Source organism: Leucopleurus acutus (assembly GCF_964270905.1).
Source record: "Leucopleurus acutus genome assembly, chromosome: 2".
NCBI classification, from domain to species: domain Eukaryota; kingdom Metazoa; phylum Chordata; class Mammalia; order Artiodactyla; family Delphinidae; genus Leucopleurus; species Leucopleurus acutus.
This window is the reverse complement of record NC_139143.1, coordinates 167,730,044-167,751,277: the sequence shown is the minus strand read 5'-3', so window position 1 is coordinate 167,751,277 and position 21,234 is coordinate 167,730,044. Positions and strand designations below refer to the sequence as shown.

Genomic DNA, 21,234 nt, shown 5'->3' with positions numbered 1-21,234 from the left:
ATCACTTGTAAAGCTCCTGTGCACCCCTCCACAATCCCATTTCTTCCTTCTCCAGAGTAACCAACCACGAGCCTGAACTTTTGTATTTCTTTCCTGTTTTATACTATGTTTGTATCTCTAAACAATGTGCTATAAATATTCTCATATGTGTATCCTGGTATACATGTGCAAGTTCCTTTATATATGCTTAGGAGTAGAATTTCTGGATCATACGGAATTTGCATCTTGAACTTCAGTTCAAGCTAACGTCAAACTATTTTACAGAGCGGCTTTTAATCAATTTTATTACTTAATACTCTCACTATTTTAAATTTTGCCAATTTGGTAAGCAGGAATGGTTTCTCACTGTAATTTTAACCTGTATTTCTTTGAATAATAACCAAGGGGGTTAAGCATTTTTCCAAAAATATACTCGTTGTTTGGTTTCTTCTGTGAAATGCCTATTTAAGTTTTTCCCACTGGATTGATTCATTTTTGACAACTGATTTTGCAGTTTTTGACATATAATACTGGACATTACTCCTTTGTCAGTTATATATGTTATAAACATCTTCTCCCAGTTGGTGGCTTGTCTTTTTACTTTATCTTACTTTTGATGTACTGAAGGTCTTAACTGTAATGAAGGTAAATTCATCTATCTTTTCCTGTGATTTGTGCTTTTGGTGTGTCTGGTTTAATTTTCCCTGACCTGCAATCATAGGACAGCTTTATACATTGTCTTTTTTTTTTTTTTTTTTTTTTTGCAGTATGTGGGCCTCTCACTGTTGCGGCCCCCCTTTCCACCGCGGAGCAGAGGCTCCGGACGCACAGGCCCAGCTGCCACGGCCTGCGGGCCCAGCCACTCCGCGGCATGCGGGATCCTCCCGGACCGGGGCACGAACCCACGTCCCCTGCATTGGCAGGTGGACCCCCAACCACTGTGCCACCAGGGAAGCCCTATACATTGTCTTTTATATGTTTTGTAGTTTGGCCTTTACAATTAAAATTTTAATCTACTTGGAATGAAGGGATCATCTTTTTCCCTATGTGGATAACCAATTGTCTCTGCATCATTTTTTCTTAAAAAGTTTATTCTTGCTCTGCTGACCTGCAATGCCAGCTCTGGCATATATCAGGCTTCCATATTTGTGAGGATCTATTTCTGAACTCTTTATTCTGTTCCAGTAGTTAATTCTCTATACTCATGCTATATAAATGAAAAAGGACTTGGTATATAGAACACACAAGGAACTCTTAAAAAAAAAGTTAAAAAATGGGCCAAAACACTTGCATAGATACTTGATTAACAGAAAAGGAAACACAAATAGCCAACAAAAACATGAAAATAATTTTTTTTCAATAAATATTTTCAGATATTTTACCACTACACTTGAAAGGTAGTTTGGGTGGGTACAGATTTTTAGGTTGGAAATTCCTCTCCTTCAGAATTTTAAAGGTTTTGCTTCATCCCCTTTTAGCTTTCACTATTCCTTTGGAGAAACGCAAAACCATCATGATTCCTGACATTTTGTATGTGACTTCTTTTGTCCCTTTGGAAGTTTGTATAATACTTTTTTTTTGTCCCCAGTGCTTTAAAATGTCAAGATAATTCACTTTATCTATTTATTAATTGATTGATTTATTTTTCATGTGGGATCTTAGTTCACAGACTAGGGGCTGAACCTGTGTCCCCTGCAGTGGAAGTGCACAGTCCTAACTACTGGACCACCAGGGAAGTCCCAAGACAATGTACTTTAGTGTGGGTTTATTTTCATTCATTTTATTAGGCACTCAACAGGCCCTTTCAATCTGGAAACTCATGTCCTTTAATTGTCCTTAAATTAGTACTTCATTTCCTTCCCTCTGACTCTTTGTTCTCTTTTCTGGAACACTTATTACTCAAATATTGGACCTTTTGGCCTAGTACTCTAGTTTTATCTTTTCCTTTTTTTTTCCCCATTGTGGTCTGTGAGGCCACAAAAATCAAAATTCAAGCACATACAATTCAACCAGCTCCCTGGTTGGGAGCTGGACATGTAGTCCTAAGTGTTCTTGTATTTTACAGATTCTAAGACACATTTTTTTAAACATTTAGCATCTCTGAAATCTAGGTGACTTTTTAAAATAAAGGCATGTCATAGATTAATTAGCAATATTTTTTGTTGTTGTTTTTATTTTATTTTTTTGGCTGTGCCACATGGCATGTAGAATCTTAGTTCCCTGACAGGGATTGAACCCGTGCCCCCTGCAGTGGAAGTGCAGAGTCTTAACTGCTAGACTGTCAGGGAAGTCTCTAATTAGCAGTATTTTTGAAAGTATCTTAGATTAACTGAAATACAAATCTCTTTGTATTTCCACTTTCACTTGGTTTCTGGACACTGAGTATTCTTTTTTTAAAAAAAAATAAACAAATTTATTTATTTTTGGCTGAGTTCGGTCTTTGTTGCTGCGCGCGGGCTTTCTCTAGTTGCAGCGAGTGGGGGCTACTCTTCATTGTGGTGAGCAGGCTTCTCGTTGTGGTGGCTTCCATGATGTGGAGCACGGGCTCTAGGCACACGGGCCTCAGTAGTTGTGGCTCACTGGCTCTAGAGCACAGGCTCAGTAGTTGTGGCGCACAGGCTTTGTTACTCCATGGCATGTGGGATCTTCCCAGACCAGGGCTTGAACCCGTGTCCCCTGCACTGGCAGGAGGATTTTTAACCACTGTGCCATCAGGGAAGCCCGCCACTGAGTATTCTTGACTAATTTGCCAATTCATTTATTTGAAGCATCTAGGAAACTTTAAAAATATTTTATCCAGCATTTTTTTTTTAAAATTTATTTGGCTGCATCAGGTCTTAGCTGCAGCACGCCAGCTTCTCTTTAGTTGTGGAGTACATGCAGGCTCCATAGGGAGCGGGCTCAGTAGTTGCAGCATGCAGGCTCTAAAGTGCCGGCGGGCTTAGTTGCCCTGCAGCATATGGGATCTTAGTTCCCCAGCCAGGGATTGAACCCTCGTCTCCTGCATTGGAACGTGGATTCTTAACTACTGGACCACCAGGGAAGTCCCTGATGCAGCATTTTAAAAATGCTTTTCAGGGTCTCCCTGGTGGCGTGGTGGTTAAGAATCCACCTGCCAATGCAGGGGACATGGGTTCGAGCCCTGGTCCGGGAAGATCCCACATGCCACAGAGCAACTAAACCTGTATGCCACAACTACTGAGCCTGCGCTCTAGAGCCCATGAGCCACAACTACTGAGCCTGAGAGGCACAACTACTGAAGCCCATGCGCCTAGAGCCCATGCTCTGCAACAAGAGAAGCCACCGCAATGAGAAGCTTGTGAACCGCAACAAAAGAGTAGCCCCCACTCGCTGCAACTAGAGAAAGCCCGTGCACAGCAACGAAGACCCAACACAGCCAAAAATAAATAAATTAAATAAAAAATTAAAAAAAAATGTTTTTCAGCAGGAAGGTTGGTCAGAGTACCTAGTCTGCCAGACTGTTGGAAACAAAAGTTCTTATCCACATCTCAACCATGCTTACAGTTTTTTTGTCCATCTCTCTGGGCTGTATTCTGGGTGAATTTCTTAGTAGAGGCAGACCTCGTTTTACTGCACTTCACTTTATTGTGCCTTGCAAATACTGTGTTTGTTAAAAATTTAAGGTTTGTGGCAAACTCCTTTCATCAAGCAAGTCTATCGGCGCCATTTTTCCAACAGTGTTTGCTCACTTCATGTCTGTGTCGCATTTTGGTAACTTAAATATTTCAAACTTTTTCATTATTATTATATTTGTTATGGTGATCTGTGATCAGTGATCTTTCATATTGTAGGCATACCTTGGGGATATTGTGGGTTCAGTTCCAGACAACTGCAAGGAAATGAATATTGTAATAAAGTGAGTCACACAGATTTTTGGTTTCCCAGTGCATATACAAGTTATGTTTACACTATACTGTAGCCTATTAAGTTTGCAATAGCATTATGCCTAAAAAGATGTACATACCTTAATTAATAAATGTTAAAAAACACTAACCATCATCCGAGCCTTCAACAAGCTGAAATTTTTTGCCATAGTGAAATCAATAGGAGTTTTGCGAGCTTCAGACTTCATGAGGTTTAAGGAAAGAAGCCATCTCCATAACATAAAAGTGCAAGGTGAAGAAGCAGGTGCTGATGTAGAAGCTGTAGCAAGTCACCTGGAAGATCTAGGTAAAATAATTAATGAAGGTGGCTCCACTAAACAACAGATTTTCAATGAAGACGAAAACACCTTATATTGGAAGAAGATGCCATCTAGTACTTTCATAGCAAGAGAGAAGTCAGTGCCTGGCTTCAAAGCTTCAAGGACAGGCTGTTAGGGGCAAATATAGCTGGTAACTTTAACTTGAAGCCAGTGCTCATTCATCATTCCAAAAATCCTAGGGCCCTTAAGAATTATGCTAAATCTACTCTGCCTGTGATGTATACATGGAACAACAAAGCCTAGGTGACAGCACATTTGTTTATAACATGGTTTACTGAATATTTTAAGCCCACCATTGAGACTTACTACTCAGAAAAAGTTTCTTTTCAAAACATTACTGCTCATTGACAATGCATCTGGTCACCCAAGAGCTCTGACAGAGATGCACAATGACATTAATGTTGTTTTCATGCCTGTTAACACAACATCCATCCTGCAGCCTGTGGATCAAAGAGTAATTTCAACTTTCAAGTGTCATTATTTTAGAAATACATTTCGTAAGGCTATAGCTGTCATAGACAGTTATTCCTCTGATGGATCTGGGAAAAGTAAATTGAAAACCTTCTGGAAAGGATTCACCATTCTAGATGTCATTAAAAACATTTGTGATTCATGGGAAGGAGTCAAAACATCAACATGAACAGGATTTGGAAGAAGTTGATTCCAACCTTCAGGGGTGAAATTGAGGGGTTCAAAACTTCAGTGCAGGAAGTAACTGCAGATGTGGTGGAAACAGCAAGAGAACTAGAACTACAAGTGGAGCCTGAATTGCTGCAATTTCATGATAAAACTTAAACGGATGAGGAGTTGCTTCTTACGGATGAGAGGAGAAAGTGGTTTCTTGATATGGAAACTACTCCTGGTGAAGTTGCTATGAAGTGTAGAGAACAAACATATCGCCACCAAGGGGGGAAAGTGGTGGTGGAGGGGGGTGGTGGGATGCATTGGGAGATTGGGATTGACATGTATACACTAATATGTATGAAATGGATAACTAATAAGAACCTGCTATATAAAAAAATAAATAAAATTTTAAAAGATATTATGAAGACTGTTGAAATGACAACAAAAGACTTAGAAGATTACATAAACTTAGTTGATGAAGCAGTGGCAGGGTTTGAGAGGATTGACTCCAATTTTCAAAGAAGTTCTACTGAGGGTAGAATGCTGTGAAAATGTATTGCAAGTTATAGAGAAACTGTTGGTGAAAGAGTCAATCGATGTGACGAACTCCGCTGTTGTCTTATTTTAAGAAACCGCCACGGCCACCCCAACCTTCAATAACCATCACCCTGATCAGTCAGCAGTCATCAACACCAAGGCAAGACCCTCCACCAGCAAAAAGATTATGACTTGCTGAAGGCTCAGATGATGGTCAGCATTTTTTTAACAACAAAGTGTTTTTATTTTTTAATTAATCTATTTTTAAAATTTATTTTATTTTTGGCTGCGTTAGGTCTTTGTTGTTGCGTGCGGGCTTTTCTCTAATTGCGGCAAGCGGGGGCCACTCTTCATTGCGGTGCATGGGCTTCTCATTGCAGTGGCTTCTCTTTTTGCGGAGCACAGGCTCTTCATGTGCGGGTTCAGTAGTTGTGGCTCGTGGGCTCTAGAGCACAGGCTCAGTAATTGTGGCGCATGGGCTTAGTTGCTCCACGGCAGGTGGGATCTTCCCGGACCAGGGCTCAAACCCATGTCCCCTGCATTGGCAGATGGATTCCGAACCACTATGCCAAAAGGTAAGCCCATGACAAAGTATTTTTAAATTAAGGCACACACATTTTTTTTTTTAGACATAATGCTACTGCACACTTAACAGACTACAGTATAGTGTAAACATAACTTTTATATGCACTGGGAAATCAAAATATTCATATGACCCCCTTTATTGTGATATGTACTTTATTGAGGTGGTTTAGAACCAAACCTGCAATATCTCTGAGGTATATGCTTTATTTAAAACTCTAAATGTCCAACAGTGGGGAATGTAAAGAAAGTTAAGTTAGATGAAGTAAAAAAAGAAATCAACTTGTAAGCAAGATCTGGGTTCACATCATGGTCCTTTTACTTACTGGCTGCATGAACTTGGGAAAGTTAAATCTGAATCTATTTCCTTATCTGTGAAATAGGATAGAACAATGCTTACCTTAAAAAGTTGTTCTAAGGGTTTAAATGCAAAAGCGACCATTAGAGTGATACATGGCTTATTTGAGAGGTTAAAAAAATTAAAGAATGTGGAAACTATGAGGCAGCGGGCAGGGGATAGGGGGAGTGGGCGGCAGTTACTTAGGAAACTGTACATTAAAAAATTAGGACATAAAATTATATGTATGTTAATGTTACAAATATAAATTTTTCTTTCACATTTCTTTTACCATTATTTGCTGAGGCTGGAAGGAGAAAGTGAGACTGAGTTTTTCACCACTCTCCCATATGCTGTGAGGTCTGCAAGGCCAAGGACTTTGTTGTGGTTACACTTATATTTCCAGCAAACAGTATGGTACCGAGGCATTTACTAGTCAGTAGATTTTTGATGGATGAATTAAAAGGACAAAGTGTATACAATTTTTAATGGTTCTTAACAGGTAGAGCCCAACAACTTCTAATCCTTGACTCCCCAGGCCTGTAACTAGCTAGGAGCACCAGAGCCACAAGGAGGGTGGATGATTGAGCACTTACTTGCTGAGCTGGTAATCAGTGCCTTTGATGAACCTGAGCTTCTCCAAGGGTACCCCAATGCTCTCCAGCATTGCCTTGATCACATTCTCATAATAGCTGGTTCGGAGTTCTAGAAGTTCCCATGGGGCCTTCATGTTATCCAGGTACGCGTGAAGATCCGCAAACAGAATTGTTACCTGGGCATAAGAGATAAGGGGCCATCAAAATGTGAATTCGTCCAAGTACCTCCAAACAAGTGAGGTAAGTCTTGTTAAGTCTCTCTTTTGGCCATTGCCCAAGAGCAACTGCTTGCTTTATAACATTAGTTCTTACCTCACATCCTGCTTTCAGGAAGTCCGCGATCTTAGACATAGGCACAAAGTAAGCCACATGTGGTTTGCCTGTGGTTGCTGTCCCCCAGTAAACTTTAAGTTCCCGCTCCTTCAGTATCTCCTTCACCTTCTCTTCCCCGAGAACCTCCTGTTGTGGAAGCAGAAGAGCTGGTTTAATGCCAGTGCCCCACCTTGCTCATCCTTTACCCTGTGACAAGGAAAACAAAGGTATGTTTCACTGAGGGTCCAGGCTCAGAGCCAGCAGGGAGGTCTAGCCAGGCTCTCAGTGCTGAGTGACAGCCAAATGAAGCCGGTGCTCTTGCCAGTACCACTCCAGTGCAGACACTGACGTTAGGGGAATGGAGCATGTCTCTAACCGTATCTTCCCCTCCGTCTACTTTTAGCTCATGCTCCTTCCTTTCACAGCCAGTTTCTTGAAAGGTGTCTCTTATTCTGCTCTCCATTCCTTATCTCCCCTTCTAGTCTGAATTCTACACAGCATCACGCCACTGAAAATGCTCTTGCTAAGATCACAGATGGCCTCCGTGTTGCTAAATTCAGTGAATACTTTTTAGTCCTCACTCCCCCCGAAACAATCTCCTCTTTTGGTTTTCTCTATTTTACTGTCTTAGTTTTCCTCCTACTTTTCTGGCTGCTGGGACTCAGATTTCTTTGCAGCTGTTCTTCTTCCTAATCATTTAAATAACAGCAATCCTTGGGGCCCTATCTCTTCTCTTCTTACTCTACATTCTCCCTAACTGATCCTCTTCAGTTGCTTCAATTACTACTTATGAGCTAGTAACTACCAAATCTCCTGCTCACACCTATATACATGTACTTGTTATCAACCCAGTTAATTCAAACACAACACGTGCAAAATTAAACTCATGCTTTCACCTTCTTACCTCACTCCCCAACCATCTTTTTCACTTAGTTTCACCCCAGTGCAATAAATGGTACTATCATTCACTGAGTTGCATAAGTTACTCTGAAACAGCTCTTAAGTCCTCCTACTTCTTTCCGCCTCTACACCACCAACCTAGTCTTGGCCATCATTAGAGATCACACCAAGATAACTGTAATAGCCTCTTAACAGGTCTCCCATATCTACTCTTGTTCTCTCCAATCCATGTCCCAAAAGGAAGCCAGAGAGGTCTTTAAAAACCAAAATTTGATTAACTCATTCACCTATTTAAATACTTTAATAATAATTTCCTTTTGCCCTAAGACAATATTGGAAAAATCCTAATAGGCTAGTATGCTGCTGATAAGAGATTTTAGTGTTTCTTCAGGTGACGGTTTGTGGGGGGCTGTTGGAAGCCATGAAAGACAAAAATTGTTTTGCTGGTTTGAATCACCTATTAGTAGGATTTGTTAAAATCTTGTGTTCCAAGCCAGCTAGAGGCTGATCCTCTGAGCCACTGACTATTTGGATACTTGGAGAGTTTCCACTACTCAAGGAAAGGTCATATCACTTACCCTTTAAAACCTGAGTAAGTCAATGCCACTAGCTTTGTGTGCCATTTCTTCCCAACCTCTCTTTATTTTATGGAGAGAGGTTAGGAAACAAAGGATCTGCCTAAGGGGAAGCATGCAAGAATCTCTGGTTAAGATCAAATTATGAGTGAAAATAACCCAAATGTCCATCAACTGACAAATGCAGAAACAAAATGTAGTATATTCATATAATGGAATATGATTCAGCCGTCATAAGGAATAGAGTTCTGATAAGTGCAACAACATGGATGAAACTTGAAAACATTATGCTAAGTGAAATAAGCCAGATACAAAAGGCCACATATTATGATTCCATTTATATGAAATGTTTAAAACAGGCAAATTAGAGACAGAAAGCAGATTCATGTTTCCCTAGGGCTGGGGAGATGGGAGGAATGGGCAGTGATTGCTAATGGGTACAGGTTATTTTTGATGATGAAAATGTTCTGGAATTAAATAATGGTGATAATTGAACAACCTTGTTGCTACATCAAAACCCACTGAATTGGGCTTCCCTGGTGGCGCAGTGGTTGTGAGTCCACCTGCCGATGCAGGGTACATGGGTTCGTGCCCCAGTCCGGGAGGATCCCACATGCCGCGGAGCGCCTGGGCCCGTGGGCCGTGGCCGCTGGGGCTGCGCGTCCGGAGCCTGTGCTCCGCAGCAGGAGAGGCCACAACAGTGAGAGGCCCGTGTACCGCAAAAACAAAAAAAACAAAAAAAAAACCCCACTGAATTGCACACTTTAAAAGGGTGGATTTTATGATATGTTACTTGTATCTCATAAAAAGAGAAAAGCAAGCTGTGGCCCAACTAATGTAACCACTGCCCTTTCTAAAACCCCAATGTTAAACATAGCTTACAAGGCCTTCATGACCTGGTCCCTGCCTATGCCTCCTAAACAAACACGTAAAATGTATAGGATGTCAGATGGTGGTAAGTTCTATGGAGAAACAACAACAAAAGGCAGAGCAAGGGATGTGGCAGTTCTGGTGGCAGCGGTTTGTTATTTAAATAACGTGGCCAAGAAAGGCCTTCCAGGCAGCGTGACAGTAGAGGCCTGAGTCAAGGGAATGAGCAACATAAATATTTCCCAGTGCTTGGTCTGCATTTTGCTTCCTCTACTCCAGCCAAGTTAGCCTTCTCTCTGAACCACAGGGTTCTTTCTTCCCTCTGGATCTTGACCTGGGTTCCTTCTACCTGACACGTTTATAGCCCCCAGTATTCTGGTTAACTTCTACTCCTTCAGTGCCTGGAACCAGCAGGAACACAAGTGGAGTGAAGAAGTGATCCGCATCCTTCAGGGCGCAGTTTAGAGGTCACTTCCTCAGCTTTCCCTGACACTGCCCCCGGCCCTCCCCCGAAACTTCCTTTCAAGAAAGATCTCCGCGTAAAGTACCTTCCAGTACTTGTTTCGACTGTAATTAAATGTTTGGATTATGGGTCATTTTAAACGTCTGATTTCCTCCAGACATGCTCTGGGAGGGCAGGGTCCGCCCGACGTATCCCCCAGCGCCTAGCACCGCGCCTGGCACATAATAGGGTGGGTGGGGTGGGAGCCCTGGATTCGAAGCCTGGCTCAACACAAGTAACTGCACACTGGAGGTGAGCCTACTGTGATTTCTGTGGGACTGACCGACGGGCAGTGAGGACTGCAATCTCTCTCAGAGCGGCCTCGGCGCGGAGTCCCCGGCCTCACACACTTATGACCCCGTAGCGGGCCTCAGGATCACTGGACCTCCGGCCCCCAGTCCCCAACGGCGCACTTCCAACCCCGAGGCCCAACCTGCAGGTTCCGGGTGATAAGGTGCAGCTTCTCTTCAGGGCTCAAAGCGTCCCCCATGGCTCTGTCCCCTCCGTCTCCCGCCCTGAGCCCAGCACTCGCGCCCCTTTCTCGGTCGCCGCCGCCGCCGCCGCCGCGTGCCGGGAACTGTCACGCAGGTCCAGTTAGGTTGCATCAGCTGAACTCGTCGCTCGGCTTGCTCGGCCTGGACCCTTGTCCTCCTACCAGCAGCCAGGAAAGAGTCAGGAGCAGCGAAAAGTCGAGCCGGTCGATGAGACGAAAAGGGGTGGAGCCAGTAGGTGGGGTAAGCGGTGCGGAGGGCGGAGCTGCGGCGCCTGCGCGGGGCACAACCTTCTGAGAGGCGGGGCGGTTTCCTGCCAATCACTGCCTGTTTGCCCTCCCCCTGGCGCTGGCCCGGCAGCCTCGCGGTGGGGGAGGTCGGGGAGGGGGCGATAAAATGGCGCAGGGGGCGGAGTGAGGTGCAGTCGTTCACCTAGGCTTGGGCCCGGCTTCTGGAGGTGAACAGCTGAGGGACGAGGGGGTCGGCGTTCCTCGGCTGGGAGGGGGATGGGGTCGCCTGTTGCTTCTCCAGAGGGCCGCGCAAGCCGTCCGCCCCGTTGAGGGGTTGAGAGGCCCTCACCCTGGCGGGAGAAGGGCTTGTTGTCGTTTCTGAGGTGATGGCGGTGGGGGGGGGGGGGAGTGTCTCTGCCCCCCACCTCCACGTCGGCGGGCGATAGATGCCCCTCACCCTGCCGAGGCAAAGGGAGGCCGTCTGGTTACCCGAGAGGGGGAGTGAGGTCCGTTCTCCCTACCCAGTGGGGGCGGGGGGGCTGGAGGTGGAGATGGAGGGAGTGCTTCTGCCCTCTACCCCACGGGGCCGGGAGGGTGTCGGTAGGCAGAAGATCGCGGTCTTTCTGGCCGCGCCTTGCGAGCGGGGGGCTGGGGGGTGGAGAGGCTGAGCCGCCCCAGCGGGGAGCGGAGGCCCGGGTCCAGCTGAGGTGTGGGGTGGGCAGCCATCCGCAGGGTGAGGGTGCACTGCGCTGGCCTGCTGGCGGGCCGCTTTTGCTCCTGCTGGGGGAGGGGTGGGCAGCAAGCCCCGCGCTTCTCCCGCCTTTCCCGGGAGGCGGGAACTCTTGGTCTTTTGGGAGGAGGGGAGCCGGAGGCGGGAAGTGCGAAGGCCCAGCCCCGAGGGCGATGCCGTGTCGCAGCGCTTCTGAGGGAGAGCTGGGGGCGGACAAGCCGTATCCTACGAAGGGTGAACTGCGATTCCCCTTCCTCCTAGCGCTATAGGACTGGAGGCGGCACCGGTTCCTTCCTGGGCTGGAGGGCGGGCAGTTGGCACTGCAGGGTGGGCCCCGGAGAGGAAGTGATTGAGTTAGGTTCTTGCTGCCCCAACCTGACCTCGTTTCTTGTGGATTTGTTAGAGGCTTCAAGCTTTAGCAAACCTATCTAAATTATTTAAAAGACATTTTCTTTTTAAAAAGAAACCTGTTGCTGCAGCTGGGAAGTATTTTGTCTTTATGCCCATGTGGGATGATGTCCTGGCACCCTTATCTAAGCGAAACGTTACCTCAAGCAGAGATTTCCAGCCCTGGGTCGTTTTTCTGTCCTGCAGTGTTTACGGCAAAGGGCATTACAGAATTCTCAGATAATTTCAGTTCAGTTTGATTTTGATTAAACTTTATGGCCGTTTTATGGAGTGATAAAGCCTACAGAGTGCCTTTAGTGCTGTATGTCTCACAGGTATTGCATGTAGGAAAGGTTGGAAATTAAAGGTCATTGGGGAAGTCCGGTCTCTTGGAAATAATCCTTTCCCTTGGCCATACCTGTCAGATCCAGCTTGGTAATGGTCTTGGCTTTAGAGCCTTGAAAGAGGGATGTGGGGTTGTGTCTGGTGTTGCAGTTTTCGTGGCCTTAATAAAATAAGGCTTTGTGCTTTAAGGCAGTAGGTTTTCTTAGGTACGATAAAAATAGAAAGGGAGCCAGTTTCTGAAGTTGCAACCAGGAGGTTAGAGAACAGAGGGAGGGGGTGGTAAACCGAAGTGTGAAGAGGGGGGTGGACAGGTGAGAGAGACATGGAAGGACAGAATAGGGTCACAGAAGGGATGGGGAGCAGAGAATTAAGAGATAGACTTGGGAGATGGTGAAAATATTTTTCCTTTAAAAATAAGGAGATCCTCATATTTCAGATCACTACAAAGCAAGTGCCAAGAAAGGCAGGTGATGGTGGAATGGCAGACAGGGAAGTACTAAGGCTGTCTTGTGGAACTTCACTTTAGAACTTCAGTTTTATCCGGGATTTTTTTTCCTCCCTTGCAGATTTATTAAATATCAACTTTCATTAGTATAAGGCTTTTAGGTTTAGAATGCTTTCATAAACATCCCCTCATTTGATCCTCATGATAATCTGTGTTTGAAGTTAACAGTGACTAATTATCCTCCATTTTTCAGAATGGTGTTCTCATCTGTATTGAGGTTCAGAGACTTCAAGTGAAATACAGAGGTCTCTGAATTTTAGTCCAGTGTCTCACTTCAGTGACCGTTAATTTGCAGAATTTGCCTGATATTCCAAATGTCCATACGGCCTCATCTTTAACCAATTTATTGTGACAGTGTGGTTGACAAGATGCTGGGTTAAATTAGAAGGGATTAGAGCATACTGAATAATTTCTTAACAAGCAGGGACCAGGGGAAGTTTCCTATCGGTTTAACAATCTTTTCCTACCATTACTGTGCTTATCTTAAGACTGACTAACTCTTCAGGGGTCAGGGAGATGATGATGGTGGGGTAAAATAATAACCAGCCACTACTAATTTAACTTTTACGTTGTGCCTGTAGTATGCTAAGTACTTTGATGTTCATGATCTCATTAATTCTTGCAACAGCCTTATGAAGTAGGTACTGTGATGGTCCCTATTTTACAAGGGAGGACATTTGAAACTTCAGAATATAATTGTATCTTTCCCCACTGACTTCTTAATTTTAAAATGTTTTTATTATTAAATATTTCAAGCATATAAAAATTATAGTTATACCATGTAACAATAACGAATACTGTTATACCCACCACCTAGCTTTATTGTTTTAGATCTTTTCTTATTAATGTTTTTTAAAGAAATAAAACATTACAGATAGAATTGAACCTACTCACACCCCCTTGCCATTCCTCTTCCCTCCCCACCACCAGAGGTAGTCACTATCCTGAACTTGGTGTTCCTTATTTCTATTTAATGATGTATATATATGTATCTATACACAATTTGTGTTATTGTTTAACAAATAAATTGTAAAAAAAAAAAGATGGGAATCTGTAGATTAAAAAACTCACAAGACCTATCAGCCGATTGCAATATATGGCCTTTATTTGGATACTGGTTTTTTTTTATCTTAAAAAATATGACATTTATAAAATAGCTGGAAATATGAACTGGATATTTTATGATGAGGAATTCTTGTTATTTACAGATGAAATGATGTGATTCCTGGGACTTGCTTCAAAATAATCTGGTAAAGGGGGAAGTGGATGGGGCAAGGTTAGCTATGGGTCGATAGTTGTTGGAGCTGTGTGATGCGTATGGGGGAATTCATTATACTATTACGCTGTTTTTGTATATGTTTTAAATTATAATAAAAAGTATTTTTTAAAATGAGGAAATAAAATTGTGAAGAGAATGATTTGTGAAAGTTAAATGTTATATGTATATGGTATTCTGCATGCTTTTGCTCCTAGACCTATTGGAACATTCTATGAGAGAAGCTCAGAAGAGCCAGCTCTGTGCCTGTGGATGTCATGTGGCATAGGAATTGATGCTTTCAGTGGTTATGAAGAATAGTGGTCCTTTGTGTGCACAGTAAAGTTTGCAAGTAGTGATGTTTTTCTTCCAATGAGGTTTGGCCACATTCACAGTTATTTCTCATGTTATTCCATTCCACTTGGGAAATCAAGGGAAGCCTGTGCAAAATAAGGTGGCTTAAATTATTTTTGCCAAGGGACCAAAAGCCCTCTTTGATGTCTGCATCCTTCGTAGTATATTAGAGAGTGTACTGAATGTAGAAGGCTCTGCCATTTGCTTACTGATCCAGGGCAAGTCCATCACAAGGGTGGTAGAAAAAAACAAGAAAAAACATTGTCTTTGGAATTAGACTTGGGTTTGGATCCTTGTTCTAGCATATTAGCTCTTTATACTTGGTATACTAAATGCCTCTGAACTTTAGTTTCCCAAAAGTGAAAATGTATTGAACTCTTCATTTGATTAAGCAAGTGCTTGGACTAGACCTTTTGTTTGTTTGTTTCAGTTTTCTTTTTGGCGGCACCATGCTGCATTTGGGATCCCGTGCCCCCTGCAGTGGAAGTGCGGAATCATAACCACTGGACTGCCTGGGAACTCCCAGGACTAGACCTTTTGGAGAGAGTTGGAGAGTGGGGGTGGTGGCTCAGAAAGAGCTTCTCTCGGAAATGTGGCTGCTTAACCCCTGTGCCTGTGATACTTGTGCTTGACACCCACAAACTTCGTTAAGTAAAAGAAAAATTTTTCCAAAAGTAAACTTTTTTCTTACTGCTGCCTAAAGAAATAACTTCACTCTATAATATAACCCAGTCACTGGGCAGAGAAATTACTTTTCATAGAGACACCTGCTTCACTGCCTAGAACTGTCTCCCAATTGCTGAAATATTGGTAAAATAAGATAAAAAGCCATGGCAACTCTTAAGTTTAAATATAACAGCTTAGTTTCTTTGATAAGATCTGTGTTATAGAGTTATATTGAGGGGTTAGAGTTGTAAAATGTGTCTCACAGTGCATAGTTTATAACAGGTGCTTAATATTTCTTCCCTTTTTGTCCCATCTCATCTCTAAGATGGACAAGCCTTTTTCTTTAACTTGTTTTTCCCCCAGGTTTTTTGAGATATAATTGCCATATAACATTGTATTAGTTTAAGTTATACAACGTGATTTGATATATGTACATAATGCAAGATGGTTGCCACAATAAGTTTAGTTAACATACATTACCTCACACAGGAGTTTTTTTTCTAATGATGATAACTTTTAAGATCTCTCTTAGCAACTTTAAAATAAAAAATACACTATTGTTAACTATAGTCACCATGCTATACATTACATAGGTCCCTTCTAATTCTAAAATTCTATAATCCTTCCCATTTCCTTCTAACTTTCTCTAGTACTTCCCCCCACCCCGCTCCACCCCGCTGTGCTGCGCCCCGCCCCGCGGCTTTAGGCAGTGAGAGTATGGAGTCCTAACCACTGGACCACCAGGGAATTCCCTCTTTCTATAGTACTTTATTGTCCATAGCATTTTGTATTTTCTCATATTGGTACGTAACTTTCAGTGTTGTCTCTGTAGGAAGATTATACATTCCTTGAGGGTGGAAATCATATCTTTATTTCTTAGAAAACTTATAGAGACAAATTATCTAGCTCAGTGCTGTGTGAGGATAGTAGCTCAGAAAATGTTTCCTGAAAGAGTGCATGAACCAAAACTAAAATTCAGGGAGGGAAGTGGGGTGGGGGAGAATTCACAGTTAAAAGGCTACAAGAATTTTCCAAATTATTGAGTTTGGTGATTAAGTGTTTCTTATAGCTTCTTAGCTGTTGACATGTGATATGTAAATATCAGCTTTCTATCACCTTTGCCATCTAGAAAATAATTAGAGATTAGGTCCGTCATTAGCTATTTAAGAACTAGGTTTTAATTATACAAGTAATATATAAATATTCAAGTAAAAAAGTAAAATACTAAAGTCTCCCCTTGTCCTCTCAGGATTCCCCCGCAGGTTATGACAGTCATCAATTTTGCGTTGTATTTTTCCAGACCTGTTCTTTGTGTTTATATATGTATTGAAAATGTATGGTCGTAATTATATATGTATATATGTATGGTCATAATACATATATCGTATGTATTATGTATGGTCATAATTATAGCTTTTATATGTATGGTCATAATAATAACTTTTAGATCTTGGGGGAATCTTAGACATCACCTAATCCCTGTTCTCCATCCCTTCCCTATTTTGTAAATGAGGAAACAAGTCCCTGGTTAAGTGGCTTGCCCAAATTATCACAGCTGGTTATTGACAGAACCAGGACAACAACCCAGGTCTTTGGACTCAAGACAGTACTCATCTTACTAGAGCAAATGATATTCTTAAGAAAGTATTGTTGGGAGGAGGAAAATTAGTTCCTTAGTTGCATAATTTTTCCTCTAAAGGTTTTTCTTTGATGTTCTTGACTCGAAATCCAACTTTGTGGTATTTAAAAAAAATCAAGATCAAAATTAATAGATGGAGCACCTTAAAGCATAATGCAGTTGACTTTGTAATTAGCAGAGTTGAAAGTGATGAGAAGATCCTCTAATTTTCTTTGTGCCTGCAGGAAGGTGGGAGTCAATCATTTTGACAAGTCTCCTGAAAAGAACAGCTAGCAGGAGCTGAACCCTTTTTCCATTTGGTCTCGTGGCAAAGGCAGAGATCACACCAGCAGCTCCACACAGTATGAAAGACAATTCTTTATCTTATTGTATGCTTAAAGTTTTTTTTGTTTTTCATTTTCAGAAGTAATACATGTTTGCTTTCTAAAAAGTGTAAACTGTGAAAATCCAAACATTTTACATACATATTTATTTTGTTTGTATGTTATAGATATTATTCCATGATAGTATATACAGATCCACTTCATTGTGTTTTTAAATAATTGTAAAGTATATACAGATCCACTTCATTGTGTTTTTAAATAATTATAAAGTATTCTATAACATGAGTGTACCATGATTTTACTGAACAGTTCTGGTGATGGACATTTAGGTTGTTTCCAATACTTGGATGTTTTGAATAATGCTGCTTTGAACATCTTTGTAAATGTATCTGTGTGCCTTTGTACAGGTACTTCTGCAAGATAAATTTCCAGAAGTGAAATTGCTGGATCAAATGCTGTTGCCAAATTTCTCTCCACAAAATATTGTACTGACTTATACTGTCACTGATAGTGTGTGAGGATCCTTGTTTCTCACATTCTCACCAAACTAGATTACTGTGTCATCTTAATTTTTGCCATTTTGATAGGAAAAAAAGTATCTCATTGTTCTGATATATATTTCCATGATTCTGGTAAGCTTAAATATCTTAAAACTTTCTCATGTTACAAGTCATAGTGCAAAGAATTTGAAATACTAAGACACCACCACTCTCTAGAGCAGATTGGAATTGATATAAGGGTATTTCCTGTTCCTCAGCGAAACTGCCTTTTATTTCTCCAGATATGCCGTGCTCACTAGTGCCCTCTGAACAGTCTTCTGGTACCTCTCTTTTGCCTAAAGACAATGCCCCATTTTCTTGGGATTCCTTGGATGAGGACGGATTGGATGACTCCTTGCTGGAGCTGTCTGATGGGGAAGATGATGGCCATTTCAGTTTCACGGAGGAAGAGATTCAGGAACTCTTGAAGGATGATGACCTATCAAATGAGCACTTTTCTTGGGGAGGAGGCTTGCCTAACCATGACAGCAGGAATGTTGAGAAGGGAGGGAAAGGGAGTCAAATTCCACTTGATACTCCCCAAGAGAAAAATTCATTGTACAGCTTGGGACCAGAAGCTGAGACCACTAGCCTCTTCAAACTACCTCAGCTAAATACATCAGTTGGTCATGGACCAACTCCTCCTAAACCATTGAACAGACACTTTGCACTAGAAAAGAATCTTATAAAAGTTACAGTTGCACCATTTGATCCAACAGTTTGTAATGTTGTACTTGATAAGGACAAGACTGATACATCCAAAGTTACTGAAAAACCCTCCTCCCTTGGAGAAGAGATGAGAGAAGATGGTCTTAGCCTAAATGAGAGCACAATTTGCACAGAATCTGAAGGGATCAGCCTCAGTAACTCTGCCTATGATGGGTCCCCACTCCCTTTTTCAAACAGTAACTTTCAACAAACTGTCTCTGATAAAAACATGTCTGACAGTAAGAAACCTACACCTGTATTCTCTCAGATCTTGGACCATTCAGAAACTCCTAATACAGGGTCAGCCTGGAGAAATGGATCACATAAATCAAGTTTTGAAATGAGGTTTCCGGTTGTTTCCAGTTCATCAAACAAAGTAAGTATATTTTTCAAGGTGAAGAGCAGAATGAAATTATTTTCATTCAGAAGCTGTATAGCAGAGCTTTGTATTCAAATAAATTGGGGTTTGAATCCTGACTAGCACTGTGACCCTGGGCAAATTATTTAGCTTCTCTGTTTCCTCACAATTTCTTATCTATAAATTGGAGTAAATGATACTTTACAGTATAGTAAAGATTAATTAAATAATTTATTGACAGTAACTGGTACATAGTACTAAATTAACCATTTACTGAATAGACTAAGATGATGATGATTTTTTTATTTCTCCTTTCTTTGGGTTTCAGCCTAAGCCTCAATATTTGGTTGCCACGCTGTATATATTAGATAAAACAGCTCTGAGTCAGCCACTGAAGAGCTGAAAAATCTTGGACAATTTACCTAACCTCTTTGAGCCTGATTCCCTATCTGTCAAATGGGTGTAACAGTCCATACCGCTTAGGGTTTTTTTTTTTTTTTTCTTGAGATTACCGTCATTATCTCATTTAAAGCACCTCCCTTAGTGCCCGGTACACACTAGGGTTCGCGAGTATGCCTATGTAGCCATTAGTTCAAGAATATTTCCATAAATGATGTTTTGTTATAACTAAGGGCCATCTTTGCTTCTTCATTCTTTCTGCTCTGAAAAAACGCAGGATGTTCTTGACAAGGATTCTGGGAAGCTGAAGGTCCATGAAAAAAGACTAGGCAAAGTCATTCCTGTTCTGCAAACCAAAACAAGGTAATGGTATGGTGAAGTATTCTGGTTTCTGTTGGTTCTCTTCATTTGCTTTCTTCCTCTCCTGAGTTTCTCCTTAGTGTGGGGAAAAAGCCCTGCACCAGAAGTAAGCATACTTGAAGTTCTGGGACTACCAATAACTGTGTGACCTTGAACAAGTCAAATATTCTCTGACCTTGGTTTCTTTGTCAATAAAATGAGGCTAATGATGCCTTCCCTGCTGCCTCACAGGGTTATTTTGAAGAGAAAAAAAGACATATTAGTCAAAGCACTGTATAAATGTAAGATTTCTTTCCCTGCGTGTGGGGAAACTTGGTCACAGATATAGGAAGTTAGAATAATTTTTACAAAAATGTTAAGATATAACTATGTAGAAAATCATTTAGCCATCTCTCCCAACTTGCATATAACTGTCCTTGGGGAGAAAATTTTATAGAGTTTGCAGATCTGGGTCACCTTTTCAATCTGTTCTCTTGTTGCCAGGAGATGGCAGTATCTCTACATGGGCCTTTTCAATTAGCAAAGCTGTTTTTTTAGGTTGAGTCAGATTGGCTTCCTTACAACGAGATTCTTTTAAAATTTTTGATTACACAGATACTAAATTTATTCCTACCACCCCTAATCCCAGTTTTCTGGGGTTTTTTTCTTGTTTTGCTTTGGTGACTTGAAGGAACTTTGTGAATTGTATACAGTGGAAATTAAGGCTACTTGGAGCAGTAATAAACTCACTATCTCATCCACAGACTCCTTAGTACAGTGTAATCAGCATGAGTGAGGGCCAGAAATTGTTCTTGCCAAGGTCACCAATGTTTTAATTGCCAGATCCAGCTGGTTCTTTTTGGTCTTTATCTTATTCAGTTTTTCTGTGGCTCTATGAAGTTAACTATTTCCTGACTAACCTTGAATTACTCAACAAATGCTTTCTGTCTCTATGGAGTAGGCAGTCTTTGCTTTGCTATGCCTTGTTTTGGTTTTTTAATTAATTAATTATTTATTTTTGGCTGCGTTGGGTCTTCGTTGCCGTGCGTGGGATTTCTCTAGATGTAGCGAGTGGGGGCTATTCATTGTTGCGGTGCATGGGCTTCTCATTGGGGTGGCTTCTCTTGTTGCGGAGCTCGGGCTCTAGGCACGTGGGCTTCAGTAGTTGTGGCACGCGGGCTCAGTAGTTGTGGCGCACGGTCTTAGTTGCACTGCGGCATGCGGGATCTTCCCAGACCAGGGCTTAAACCCCTGTCCCCTGCACTGGCAGGCAGATTCTTAACCACTGCACCACCAAGGAAGTCCCTATGCCTTGTTAACAGGAGGTTATATCTATTTTTTTTCTCTCAACTCCATACTTGGTTGCAGCTTCATATTACGTGACTAACACTGTCTTTTGTCATTGGATCTTAGAGAGTGTTTTGAGAGTTAGTTGTTCTAATCCATCAGCTGTATATGTCTTCTCTGTACAAAGCACTATATTCATGGTTCTAACTGATTGTTTTTCCTCCTGGTTTGCTTTGTTCAAGGACTAATATTCCGACGTTTTCACCATCAGATCTAGAAAAGCAGAAGCAAAGTTATCTCAGGAATGTCATTGCTCATATAGAAGACCCAGTGGACTCTAACCAAGGTAACACAGTAATCAAAGAATGGCATATAAAAAATGTGATGAGACTTTTTTTTTCCCAGTGTAATATAGCTTAAACTGAGAGATTGTCTTGAATTTTTGTAAATTGGTGAGAAAGATAACTTCTTTTCCAAAGATTTTTACTTCAAGGGGTTGCCTAACCAGATAATCCTCAAAGTGGTTTGGCTAACCAGTATTAGAGAGGTGTCCAAGGAGACTCATACCAGTACATGAAAAGTGTCTCCCCCATGGCTGAGGGCTGTAACCAGACCTTTTTTGCTAGGGATTTTTTTGCTT

At 41.8% G+C, this 21,234-nt stretch overlaps 2 protein-coding genes across 6 annotated transcripts in view; one reads left to right on the top strand and one right to left on the bottom strand.

The window, feature by feature from the left end:
* The window catches only part of YARS1 (tyrosyl-tRNA synthetase 1), a 30,515-nt gene extending 19,896 nt beyond the window's left edge, over window positions 1-10,619 (bottom strand). For both annotated transcript variants that reach the window (XM_082832903.1, XM_082832904.1), the window contains exons 1-3: window positions 10,473-10,619; window positions 7,193-7,339; window positions 6,881-7,056 (exon numbers count right to left, since the gene is read on the bottom strand). In XM_082832903.1, the coding sequence (XP_082689029.1) occupies window positions 6,881-7,056; window positions 7,193-7,339; window positions 10,473-10,529 (380 nt within the window). In that variant the 5' untranslated portion in view covers window positions 10,530-10,619. The remainder of the gene's footprint in view (window positions 1-6,880; window positions 7,057-7,192; window positions 7,340-10,472) is intronic.
* A 275-nt stretch (window positions 10,620-10,894) lies between these two features.
* S100PBP (S100P binding protein) overlaps window positions 10,895-21,234 on the top strand; it is a 31,925-nt gene continuing 21,585 nt past the window's right edge. Inside the window, exons 1-6 of one of the 4 annotated variants that reach the window (XM_082863650.1) lie at window positions 10,929-10,987; window positions 13,936-13,977; window positions 16,866-16,982; window positions 17,746-18,587; window positions 19,246-19,331; window positions 20,837-20,940. In XM_082863650.1, coding sequence (XP_082719776.1) covers window positions 17,748-18,587; window positions 19,246-19,331; window positions 20,837-20,940 — 1,030 coding nt within the window. In that variant the 5' untranslated portion in view covers window positions 10,929-10,987; window positions 13,936-13,977; window positions 16,866-16,982; window positions 17,746-17,747. Of the gene's footprint in view, window positions 10,988-11,061; window positions 11,144-12,120; window positions 13,978-16,865; window positions 16,983-17,745; window positions 18,588-19,245; window positions 19,332-20,836; window positions 20,941-21,234 lie in introns of those variants that run through there. The other 3 variants (XM_082863651.1, XM_082863653.1, XM_082863652.1) reach the window with 3 other exon arrangements.